The sequence below is a fragment of the Mustela nivalis genome (genome assembly GCF_964662115.1).
Source record: "Mustela nivalis genome assembly, contig: HAP1_SCAFFOLD_1232, whole genome shotgun sequence".
NCBI lineage: Eukaryota > Metazoa > Chordata > Mammalia > Carnivora > Mustelidae > Mustela > Mustela nivalis.
In genome coordinates this window covers 51,228-64,935 of record NW_028135432.1, presented here as the reverse complement: position 1 = coordinate 64,935, position 13,708 = coordinate 51,228, and the positions used below count along the sequence as shown (strand labels likewise).

At 35.2% G+C, this 13,708-nt stretch overlaps 1 protein-coding gene across 2 annotated transcripts in view; it reads right to left on the bottom strand.

Moving 5' to 3' along the window:
• LEKR1 (leucine, glutamate and lysine rich 1) overlaps positions 1-13,708 on the bottom strand; it is a gene marked incomplete at its 5' end in the record, with an annotated part of 163,734 nt that overhangs the window by 100,128 nt on the left and 49,898 nt on the right. For both annotated transcript variants that reach the window (XM_082750521.1, XM_082750522.1), the window contains one exon: positions 9,497-9,616. In XM_082750521.1, the coding sequence (XP_082606647.1) occupies positions 9,497-9,616 (120 nt within the window). The remainder of the gene's footprint in view (positions 1-9,496; positions 9,617-13,708) is intronic.

Below are 13,708 nucleotides of genomic sequence, written 5' to 3'. Positions count from 1 at the left end.
ATAACACTATGTAAATATTATACATTGTCCAATTTGGAAAAAACTTATCAAATTTCTTTATATGATTATAAGATTAGGAACATTTCAAGTGTTTTAGAAAATAACTAGGCGGGGCGCCTGGGTGGCTCAGTGGGTTAAGCCCCTGTGTTTGGCTCAGGTCATGATCTCGGGGTCCTGGGATCGAGCCCCGCATTGGGCTCTCTGTTCAGTAGGGAGCCTGCTTCCCACCTCCTCTGCCTGCCTCTCTGCCTACTTGTGATCTTTCTCTGTCAAATAAATAAATAAAATCTGAAAGGAAGGAAGGAAGGAAGGAAGGAAGAAAGAAAGAAAGAAAGAGAGAGAGAAAGAAGGAAGGAAGGAAGAAAGAAAATGACTAGGCTTAAATTGACTTTGAAATGAGGAAGCTCATAAACTAATCTATCTTAGATGCCCTTGACATGGTATGATTTTTATGTTGTATTCAGAGATAGTAGCTTTTGTAAATCAGCAAGACACTTAAATATTTCTTCAATGTATTTGAATAATTAACTTCATTTCAGGAAATGGATTATGAAATAATCCATTCAATATTTAATTGAAAATATTTCTTTCTCTTAATGAATTCACCTGTAATATAATCTGAAAAAAGTTATAATATTTTGTCAAAATAATATGCTTAAATTAATCTTCATTGTTTTTATTCCATTAATTTTTTTAAAATTCACATACACCCAAATTTTTCATTTGTGATATCTTGCTTGTATTATTAAAACATTTTAAAATGTCTTTCCAAATGGCAACTTTAATAGTGTATTCCCAACTCAATTTTCCCTTACTCAGATTCACAAAATGCTTGTGACTACTCCACTGGCACACCAACATCAGAAGTTTAAGAAAGGGGAAATCAGACTGGAAAAAGAAAGAATTTTAACCAATTACAATTAGGTCATCTTACTATTGCTAGGGGCCCTCTGAGAACCTTAAAAGGAGCTGCCGAGTGAAGAGGTCTGAAATTTGAGCATCATTTAATTTATAGTAAAGGATGTGTTTATAACATTGATTTCCTTTGTGAAATATGAAGGAAGGTATATAGCTGCAGAGAGATGAGTAGTCTAAGCAGAAGAGTGAGGAGTTAGAATAGTATTGGAGGAACTAAAGGCCTGGTGGTTTTGTAAGTATGAAGACTGAAAGTTTTAAGGGTAATGACAACTAAATGAGCAGGGGTAAAAGGAGTTGGAATATTGGAAACTTCTCTAGACAGAAACATCATCCACATAGAAAATCTGAAAGAATACACACACACACACACACACACACACACACACACACCCCAAACAGGTTGATGAACAGGTTCATCAATGTCACAGGACAGAGGATATATGATCCATATGCAAACATCAGTGTTATGACTATATACTAATGGTAGTCAATCACAAAAATAAAATTAAGAAAATGATCCCACTCATAATAACATCAGCAATAATAAAATACTTAGAAATAATTTATAAACGGAGTGCAAGATTTATACAGGCATAACTTGGAGACATTGCAGGTTTGGTTCCAGACCATCACAATAAAGCAAACTTCACAATAAAGTGAATCAAATGAATTGTTTGGTTTTCTAGTGCATATAAAAGTTACATTTAGGGGTACCTGGGTGATTCAGTTGTTTTAAGCGCCTGCCTTCGGCTCAGGTCATGATTCCAGGATCCTGGTATAGAGCCCCACATTGGGCTCCCTGCTTACAAAAAACCTACTTCTCACTTTCTTCCCTGGTTGTGCTTTCTCTCACCATCTTTCTCTCAAATAAAGTCTTTTTAAAAATTAGTTAAAAGGGGCACCTAGGTTGCTCAGTCATTAAGCATCTGTCTTCAGGTCAGGTCTTGATCCCAGGGTCCTGGGATTGAGCCCTGCATCCAGCTCCTTTCTCAGCGGGAAGCCTGCTACTCCCTCTCCCACTCCCCCTGCTTCTGTTCCCTGTCTCACTGTGTCTCTCTCTGTCAAATAAATGCATAAAATCTTTTAAAAATTATGTTTACACTATAGTCTATTAAGTGTGCAGAAGTATCATGTCTTTAAAAACAATGTATATATCTTAATTAAAAGTACTTTACTGCTAAAAAATGCTATCATATGCATTTTCAGCGAGTCACAATCTTTTTGCTGGTGCAGGGTGCTGCCTCCATGTTGATGGCCTGCTAACAGATCAGGGTGATGGCTGCTGAAGGTTTGGGATGATTGCAGCAGCATCTTTTTTTTTTTTTTTTTTTATGGTGCAAAAAGGTCATTTTTGTTTTCTTTTTTGAAAAAAAGGGTGATTTATTAAAGCATGGGGACAGGACCAGTAGGCAAAAAGAGCTGCTGCTGTGGGGTTTTGAGGATGACTGATTATACATTTGGGAGTTGGAGGAGGTATAAGTAAAAAGGAAGTTTTCCAAAAGGACTTTAATATGCTAAAGAGGACATAAAATAAAACAGCAATGAAGTCTGCCATGCCAATTGACCCTTCTTTTCACAAATGATTTCTCTGTAGCACGCAATGCTGTTTGATAGCATTTTACCCACAGTAGAACTTCTTTCAAAATTTGAGTCAATCCCCTCAAATCATGCCCATCATTTTAGCAACTAATTTTATATAATATTCTAAATCTTTTTTGTCATTTCAACAATCTTCCAAGCATCTTCACCAAGAGTAGTTTCCAACCCAAGAAGCCAGTTTCTTTGCTCATGCATATGAAGCAACTCATCTACTAAAGTTTTATCTTGAGATTATAGCGATTCAGTCTTATATTTAGGTTCCACTTCTAACTCTAGTTCTCTTGCTTTTTCCAGCACACCAGTTACTTCTTTCTGAAGTCCTGAACTCCTCAAAGTCATCCATGAAGTTTGGTATCAACTTCTTGTAAACTCCTGTTCGTGTTTATATTTTGACCTCTTCCCGTGAATCGCAAATGTTCTTAATGGCATCTTAATCTTTCCCCTGAAAATTTTCAGTTTATTTTTCCCAAACCCATCAAAGCAATCACAATCTATGGCAGCCCGAGCCTTACAAAATGTATTTCTTAAGTAATAAGACTTAAAAGTCAAAATTACTCCTTGATCCATGGGCTCCAGAATGGATGGCATGAAAACATTAATCTAATTGTACACGTCCATTAGCGCTCTTAGATGACTGGGTGCATTGTCAATGAGCAGTCATATTTTGAAAGGAATATTTTTTTCTGAGCCGTAAAGTATCAACAATAGGCTTAAAATATTTAGTAAACCATAGTATATACATATTTGTATATAATACATATTTGTATATAATACAATATGTGTATAAATATGTATATAATGCAAATACAAATAATTTGCATATAATATAAATATGTATTATATACAAATTGCATATAATACAAATATGTATATAATATGTATATATACAAATATGTATATATATGTATATAATTTCATCTAGGCTATGTTTTTCCATTTCTAGAGTACAAGCAGAGTAGATTAAACATTAAGCATACTTCTTAAGGGCTTTTGAATTTTCAAAATTATAAATGAGCATTGGCTTCAACTTAAAATCACCAGCTGCATTAGCCCCTTACAAGAGAGTCAGCTTTTTTTTTTTTTTTTTTGAAGCTTTAAAAGCAGGCCTTGACTTCTCTCTAGCTAAAAAAGTCCTAGGTGACATCTTTTCCCAATAGAAGGCTGTTTTTTCTGTATTGAAAATCTGTTGTTTAGTGTAGCCACCTTCATTATTTTTCTTAGCTAGATCTTCTGCAAATTTGCTGTAGAGCTTGGACATCAGCACTTGCGGCTTCATCTTGCTCTTTTATATTATAGAGATAGCTTCTTTTCTTAAACATCATGAACCAACGTCTGCTAGCTTCAAACTTTTCTTCTAGAACTTCATGCCTTTACCAGCCTTCACAGATAGTACTGAAGAGTTAGGGCCCTGCTCTGGATGGGCCTTTGGCTTAAGAAACGGTTGGGACTGATTTGATATTCTATCCTGACCACTAAAACTTTCTCCATATCAGCATTAAGACTGTTTTGTTGCTTCCTTATCACTCATGTGTTCACTGGAGTAACACTTTTAATTTCCATCAAGAGCTTTTTTTTTTTTTTTTTTTGCATCCACAACTTGGATAACTGTTTGGCACAAGAGGCCTAGCTTTTGGCATATCTTGGCTGTTTGTTTGTTTCCTGATTTCAAGTTTTTATTTAAATTCTAGTTAGTTAACATACATGGTAAAATTGGTTTCAGTTGTAGAATTTAGTGATTCATCACTTCCATATAAAATCTTTAAAAACAAAAAGGAAAGAGTCTCTTATGGTTTGCTTCTGCCCCCACCGCCACCTTTTTTTCCCCTTTCCCCTATGTTTATCTGTTTTGTTTCTTAAATTCCACACGTGATTGAGACCATATGGTATTTGTCTATCTGTGACTGACTTATTTCACTTAGCATAATACACTCTAGCTCCACCACCCACATCATTGCAAATGGCAAGATTTCATTTTTTTAAAGATTTTATTTATATGCTTGACAGACAGAGATCACAAGTAGGCAGAAAGGCAGGCAGAGAGAGAGAGAGAGAGAGGAAGAGGAGGAAGCAGGCTCTCCATTGAGCAGAAAGCCCGATGTGGGGCTCAATCCCAGGACCCTGGGAACATGACCTGAGCCAAAGGCAGAGGCATCAACCCACTGAGCCACCCAGGCACCCAAGATTTCAATCTTTCTGATGGCTGAGTAATATTCCATTACACACACGCACGTGCGCACACACACACACACACATATGCACACCTTCTTTATTCATTCATCAGTGGACAGACATTTGGACTCTTTCCATAACTTGGCTATTGTTGGGCATTATCATGGTTTTTGACATGCCTTCCTCACTAAGCTTAACCATTTCTAGTTTTCCATTTAAAGTAAGAAATATGGAATTTTCATAGAGCCATAAAAAAGACCCCAAATAGACAAATCAATATTAAGGGAGAAAAACAAAGCTGGAGACACCACAAACACAGGTTTCAAGATACATTACAAAGCTGCAATAATTAGAACAGTATGGTACTGGCACAAAAATAGATACATAGATAACTTCAATAGAACAGAAAGCCCAGAAATTAACCCACAATTATTTGGCCAATTAATCCATGACAAAGAAAGCAAGAATATGCAACAGGGCCGGGGGAGACATCCAGGGAAAACTGGAGAGTTACATGCAGAAGAATGAAACTGGACCACTTTCTAACACCACACAAAAAACAAACTCAAAATGGAGTAAAGACCTAATATGAAACCTGAAACCACAAAAATCCTAGAAGAGAGCACAGGCAGTAATGTGTCTGACATAGGCAAAAATGGACTATTGGGACTACATCAAAATAAAAAGCTCTGCACAGTGAAAGAAACCATAAATAAAAGAAAAAGACAACCTACTGAATGAAAGAAGATTTTGCAAATGCTACATCTGATAAGGGATTAATACCCAAAATATATAAAGAACTTATACAATTCAAAACCAAAAACCAAGAACAAAAACAAAAAACCAAACTCATTAAAAATGGACAATGGACCTGAACAGACATCATTCTCAAGAAGACCTTCATGGCCAACAAACACATGAAGAAATGCTCAGCATTACTGGTTATCAGGGAAATTCAAATACAAACCACAATGAGATATCATCTGTCAGAATGGCTAGTATCAAAAAGACGTGAAATAACAAATAGCAAGATGTGGAAAAAAAGGAACCCTCATCCCTTATTGGTAGGAATGTAAACTGGTACAGCCACTGTAGAGAATAGTATGGAGGTTCCTCAAAAAACTAAAAATAGAAACATCTTGTGATCCAATATTTCCACTACTGTATATTTACCTAAAGAAAAAGAAAATTATAAATGAGCCTTGACATGTGCTAATTCAAAAGATATATGTACACTAACATTTACTGTAGCATTATTTACAATAACCAAGATATGGAAGCAACCTAAATGTCTATTGACAGATGAATAAATAAGGAAGATAAAGTACCTCTCAACAATGGAATGTTATGCGGTCATATAAAAGGTTGATATCATGCCATTTGCAACAACCTGGAGGGACCTGGATGGACCTGGATGGACCTGGAGGGCATTATGCCAAGTGAAGTACATCAAACCAAGAAAGTCAAATAACATATGATTTCACTTGCATGTGGAATCTAAATAATAATAATAATAATAATAATAATAATAATAATAAAATAAACAAACCAAAAGTAGAATCAGACCATGTTGTCTGATTCCATATATCCAAAAATGTCCAGAAAAATGCAAATCTATAGAAACAGAAAGAAGATTAGTGATTGTTAGAATGGGTGGTGAGAACAGAGATTGAGTGCAAATGGAATGAGAATCTTGGGAATGACTCAATTGTTCCAATATTGGATGTGGTAAAGGTTGCACAACTTAGTAGGTCTTACAATGTAAAAATCATTACATTGTGCTCTTAACATGAATGAATTTTGTAGTAAGTAATTGTATATCAACGAAACTGTTTAAAATAAGATATGATATGATAAGCTATGAGATTGAGACTACAAAACAAAATAAAGCCAGATGACAGTCTAGATGGACAAATCACAAAAGTAAGGGGGCATCTGGGTGACACAGTCACTTAAGTATCCAACCCTTGCTTTTGGCTCAGATCATGATCTCAAGGTTGTGAGATCAAGCCCTGCACTGGGCTCCATGCTGGGATGCTGGGTAGGAAGCCTGCTTAAGATTCTCTCTCTACTCTACCCCTATCCTGACTCTTAAAAAAAAAAAAAAAAGTAAGTACTTTATATTTCAAACAATCTATGAAATATTCACAATAGGAATCCTCTAAAAATAAACACTTCCTAAAATATTTCAAATATGGATTGATTTGGAATACTGGATATATACAGATTTATGTAAAGTAAAGCATACTTATATTCCATACTACTTTTTAGTATCCATTTTACAGACCTTCTAAACTTAATTTCCACTCTCAAAGGCACTCTATTCTGAATAGCAGATGTGCTGAGCCAGTTGAGGCAGACCACACCTGATCACCTCCTTGCATGAGGAAGGTTGGAAATGATGTCAGGAAAAACAGAGCATGAAGAACATTTTTCTGGAGGCTAGGTGATTAAGGCCCAATTGCAATTAAGTAAATGACAGAATAATTTTAAAAGAGCAATGCGACTCAAGGACATAGTTCAATGTTCTATTGTAAATTTCTTTTGGGAAGCCTGTGTGATTCAGTTGGTTAAGTATCTGCCCTTGATTCAAGTCATTGGGATACAGTCCCACATCTGGCTCCTGGCTCAGCAGGGAATACTGCTTCTCCCCCACCCTGTCACTCCCACTACTTGTGCTCTCTCTCTCTGTTACCTCTCTGACAAATAACTAAATACAATCTTTAAAAGAGAGAGAGAGAGTGAGAGACAGAGAGAGGAAGTACCTTTTGGGCTCCACAAATAAAATGATTATATCTGAGTGCCTAAGTCTCATGCTTCTTTTCTTTGCCATGTTTAGAGAGATGATAAGCTCCTTTTCTTCTGTATTCTACTAGATATTTTTAAGATATACAACTTTAAAATTAGCTTTTAGTAATGCAACAAAATCACTGACCTTATAAATTTTGATTTTATTTTCACCAGACTGCCTGTTTCTACGCAATGTACCTACTAGTAAGGAATAAAACCAGTAATCATTTCTATTTGTATATCATAAACTTTTATTTGTACTAAGTGTTTAGTTAAACGGTTACTTCCAAAATTGATTTTTAGTAAATGCTATGTTTTTATGTAAGTCAGACCCCAGACTCCCAATTTGTAATCTTTTAGCTAAAAATAAACAAAGTCACATATCTATAGAAAATTTTTAAAGAAAATAAGCAGTTAAAAGTATAACTCAAAATGATAAAAATTAAAACACAATAAAAGTAACAAATACACCTATTTTTTCAAGAGTTTAAAATGCTACAAAATCAAAAAAAAATCAAAAAAATAAAATGCTACAAAATCACATGTAAAATCTTAATATTTTGAAGCAGCATTAATTGTTTAATCTAGTTCTGGCCTAACCTTTAAAATTTAGTCCATCTTACCACCCACTATGGCATTAATGGATAAAATAAATGGGACTTCCTTAGCAGATCTGAGCCAGAGATATTAGAAGAGCTAAGTTTGAATACTGGTTGGCCTGACTAAAGTGAAGAACTGGAATCACCTGCTGGTTCAATACCAGATTTCTAGGACAGGGCAGAAAAGATTTCTGATGACAAAAACGATCATCTGTTTTATGAGTAGAATCATCGATTCAAAAAGTATTTGCTGAGCGTCATTACGTGCAAGGCATTTATGAAAGGTAGTTGAGGCAGGTGATCACCAGATAGTATATTAAAAAATTATTAGCCCAGGTAATTTTTTTAATGGAACAATGTTTCCAGCAACAACTAGTAGCTTGGAAAAGAAAAGAAAGGGAACTAACATTCAAAATATTCATTCAACATTCATTCAACCCAGAAACTGTCTATTTATAAAGTTCACTTAACTTATTTCCCTTTTCTAAGAGCTGTTACTCAATTTTGAAAAGAATCATTGTTTCTGATATTCTCAATATATTCAATTCCAATTTTTTAAAAAAGATTTTATTTATTTATTTGACAGACAGAGATCACAAGTAGGCAGAGAGGCAGGCAGAGAGAGGGGAGGAAGCGGGCTCCCTGCAGAGCAGAGAGCCTGATGTGGGGCTCGATCCCAGGACCCTGGGATCATGACCTGAGCCGAAGGCAGAGGCTTAACCCACTGAGCCACCCAGGCGCCCCCAATTCCATTTTTTTAAAAGAAAATGAACTTCCTAATTTATTTAGAACATGGGGTTTAGATATTATAAGCCCTCCAAAGATTATATGAAAACAGAATGAACAACATTTATGTTAGAGATTTTGAAATTTAGAAGATCTAAATTACTATCATTTAGAAAGTTACCCTATTCTAGGGGTGCCTGGGTGGCTCAATTGGTTAAGCATCAAACATTTGCTTTCGGTTCAGGTCCTCATCTTTGGGTGCTGAGATGAGCCCCTAGCTGGGCTCCACACTCAGCAAGGAGTCCATTTGAAGATTCCTTCTGATCCTCCACCACTCACACAACCATGTACACGTTTACTCTCTCAAATAAATAAATGGTTTTTTCTAAAGTTATCCTATTCTTCTATTACTTTTTGTATCACTAGACTATCAGGCAGGGAATTGAATACACCAAGAAATACTGGTCAAGAGAAAGAGAAAAATGTTACTGCACAATAAAAGCAAGGTGTTGGCCTGCTAAAACTCTTCAGTTGAGATAATAGCCAAAAAAACCCCAGGTGAAGTTGTTTCCTTTTTTTCAACCACGCAGAATACAGAAACTGTATTACTAAAATCTGTTTGAATGTTTATCAAGTTAGTATTAAAAGTACCTTTTCAATCCTTATCATTTTCCATTCTTTACAGATAATCTTACCTGAATACTTGTGATTGTCTCTGCTTAATTTTTAATTCATGTTGCAAATGATTAAATTCTTTCTGTATTCTCTGAAATTCATTTTGCTGACTTTTTAACTGCATGCTCACATCTTGAATTCTAAACATATAAACAAACAACACCCATTACAAGCATAAATATTCCTTCCTGAGAATTTTATTAAATTTAAATATACTTTTAATAAAAATAAATGTTAAAAAGCTATACACATATTTATATATGCTAAATGAATGTACAGGAAAAGTATGAAGAGAACATATCAAACGCCATTAACCCTGGAGAGGAGAGTGGAACTGATGGGCAGAGGAAAGGCAAAGAACACTGAAGGAAGGCATAATTTTTACTCTGTATCTTCTGTATTGTTCAAATTTTTCAATGAATATGTATTTTCACTTCAATTACTAATTAAAATATAACTAAACAAATATTAATTTAATTTTTATTAAAAGTAATACATGTATACAATTTCAAATGTCAAATATTACTAAAAAATCTAAAGAAAAAACAGTAATCATTTGCCTTGACCTCAATTCTCACTGCCCAAAACAACTTTCAACTTTTTTCCCTGATTTCTCTAGCATTTCTTTCTATATTATTAAATAACATGCTTATATTCTTATTCCTTAATATTTCAGTATTACCTAGTAAATTACAAATCAGCTAGGATCTGATACTGCTACTGATAACTGAGACATAAATATAATAGCTTAAATATACAAGAGTACATTATATTGCATAAAACAAATATATTGTTAGCCAATCCAATGCTGATAATAATAGCTTTATAGAGTCATCAGAGCCCCAGGATCCTTCCAACTCTCTGGTCTACCGTCTTTGGTGTGTTATTTTCATTGACAGCGGCAGAAACCCCAACAACTCCTTTCCCATTCCAGACCAGCAGCAAGATGAGAATAATAGCTCACTCTGTTTTAAGGAGACTTTTTGGAAGTATCACCAATTACTTCTGCTGAACTTAGATATTAGACACCTGACCATACCTATTTCAAGTAGAGCAGATATATCCACAGTTCTCTTACTAAGGAAGAAGGAACAATGATGTTAGGGTAGGTAGCTAGCAGTTTCTATCACAATCCTAGTAGGAACTGATCCTTCTACACATACCAATACTCTTATATACACATACAAACACATCGTCTTCCTCGTCTCACCCTCCTAGTTTACTTAAATCAAATTTTTAATTTAGTATTTACATTATTCTTCACTAGTGAGCCCTATGTTATGATATGATCACATTTCTTTTCTTGCACAACTTTTTATTATCCCTGGATTAAAAAAAACATTTCCTTTTCTTCTTAGTTTTCTGTGTACCTATTACTGATATATCTTCTAAATCTGACAGAGGTGTAATTCTCTCTCAACACCTTCAGACACAGCAGAAAACTCTTCCATATCATTTCTTTTCTAGGAAACATCCTTCCCAGAGCTCTCTATTCTCCTCCAATCTGGGTATTCTCTCAATTGACTGTAACAATTGTCATCCTGGGACTTCCTTTTCTTGTCATTTCAGGCTCAGCTCTTTCGTGTCAAATCTTCTGTATCCTGGCTCTAAAATCTTCCTCTTCTGTGATGTACTCCTTTTGGTGGAATAAATCCTCCAGAAGCATTTTGTGCATGAGAGGTAAATTTGAGAATGTGAATATCTGAAAATGTTTTTACTATATATCAGACTGGACAGTTTAGCTGAATATAGAATCATAGATGAGAAAAATATTCTTCATGCAAAAATTAGGGCACTGTCCTCTGTTTCCTTACTTCTGGTGCTGTTTTCCAAAGTCTGATGCCATTTTAATTCCTACTTCTTTGCATGATACATGGTAGGTTCTCCCTACTCTGCCCCTGCCCTGATTCTGAAGCTTTGAAATTTTTCTCTTTTCACTTAGTATTCTTAAATTTCATCAAAACATATTATCATGTCAGTATTCTGTCCTCTGTGCTGGACACCTTCATGAGTATTTGTTTTGGAAACTGATGTTTCTTTTTTTTTTTTTTTTTAATATATTATTTATTTATTTGACAGACAGAGATCACAAGTAGGCAGAGAAGCAGGCAGAGAGAGAAGGGGGGAAACAGGCTCCCTGCTGAGCAGAGAGCCTGATGCGGGGCTCAATCCCAGGACACTGAGATCATGACCTGAGCTGAAGACAGAGGCCCAACCACTGAGCCACCCAGGCGCCCCGAAACTGATGTTTAGTTCCAGGAACTTTATCCTAGGGAGAATGATTCCTTCCCCTTCATTTTCTGTTTCCTTTCTGGAACATCTTTCTATTTGGATGTGGAACCATCTGGAGAGATCTAATTTTCTTAAATTTTCTTGCCATCTTACTATTTTGACATTTTGCTTTAGTTCCGTGATCTTCCATTCTGTCTATAAAATTTTTAATTTCTGCTATCATATTCTAATTATCAGGAATTCTTTCTTATTCTCCAAAAGGTCCCTTTTTTAATTACCTCTTGTTCTTATTTCATGGATACAATTTCTTCTCTTACTCTTTGATGATAATTTTGATATCAGTTTCACTGTGTTTTAAAATTTACTGCATTACTTCTGTTTTCTCTGCGTTTTTAAATTTTTTCCTTGCTTTGTTTTTTGTCTTTCACATTTGAAGCCTCCCTTACAGTCTGGAGATCCTTTGTTGTCTATTTATATTTACAAATGAAGACAATTGGTCCAGTTCCTACAAGTTAATAATGACGAAGGGAGAAAAGGGGGGAAAGTGGCTTTTCTAGATAAAAGAGAAGCAACAAGGGTGCCTGGGTAACTCAGTCCTTAAGCATCTGCCTCATCTGGCTCAGGTCATGATCCCAGGATTCTGGGACTGAGCCCTGCATCAAGCTCCCTGCCCAGCAGGAAGCCTGCTTCTCCCTCTCCCACTCCCCTTGCTTGTGTTCCCTCTCTCACTGTGCCTCTGTCAAATAAATAAATAAAATCTTTAAAAAAGAGAGAGAGAGAGAGAAGCAACAAAAGTGACATGCAGGCCTTCTATAGAACTAGATTCAAACAAATAAACTAGTTTTTAAAAAATATTAAGGAAATTGATTATGAACTGAGAATTAGAAAATACAGCAAAACTATTGCTAATTTGGGGATAATGATACTGTTGTTATATAAGAAAATAGCACATCACACTGAAGTAAATAGAAATGAAAATAGCATGCCATCTTGGGTATTCCTTAAATTATTTTAGCAACAGAAAAAAGGGACAGATGAAACACAAATGACAAAAATTGTGGTAATTTTTGAATCTGTATTAATGAACATTTATTATACTATTTTCTCTTTAAAAACCTAACAAATGAGGCACTGAAATGTCTTAAGTTTCTGTGGTGTGCATTGGAATTATTAAACGATTGGCTTCAACTGCAGGAGACCATGTGAGGAATTAGCTGTTTTGATAGTACCTATGGCATCTGCCAGAGTCAGGACAAGGTAATTAAAAGCCCTTGGGGAGGAAGAGTTGGAGAGAGGTTCTGCAAGCCTAAATGCACTTTTAAAATATTTTTAATAAATTTTCCTATTTTTCAGTCTCATTTTGTACCCTAACAAGTATTTCTTTTGGCATACTAAGAGAAAAAAATCAGCCACATGTTGTTTTCAGGAGTCATATATAAAAAATAATAATAATTAACAGAAATGTAGAAAATAAAAGTTAGAAAAATATATACCAGACCAGATGCTTTAAAAATGATAAAAGGTAGGGGCGCCTGGGTGGCTCAGTGGGTTAAGCCGCTGCCTTCGACTCAGGTCATGATCCCAGTGTCCTGGGATCGAGTCCCACATCGGGCTCTCTGCTCGGCAGGGAGCCTGCTTCCTCCTCTCTCTCTGCCTGCCTCTCTTCCTGCCTCTCTGCCTACTTGTGATCTCTCTCTGTCAAATAAATAAATAAATAAATCTTTTAAAAAAATGATAAAAGATATACATTAATATTAATAACTAGCAACACAGTAAGTAGAACCCTTTAGTTTTGATAAAAATCCTAATCTACCAAGAAAAATAATAATCATGAACTTTTACATACCCAAAACATGGCTCTACAACATAAAGAAATATCTGTTAAAAACTCAGTGAGAACAAATTATTAATCATAATGGAAGGTATTAACACATTTCTCACAGAAATTGAATGGTTACAATGATATGAAAAATAGAAAAGATATTGAGGATTTGAATAAC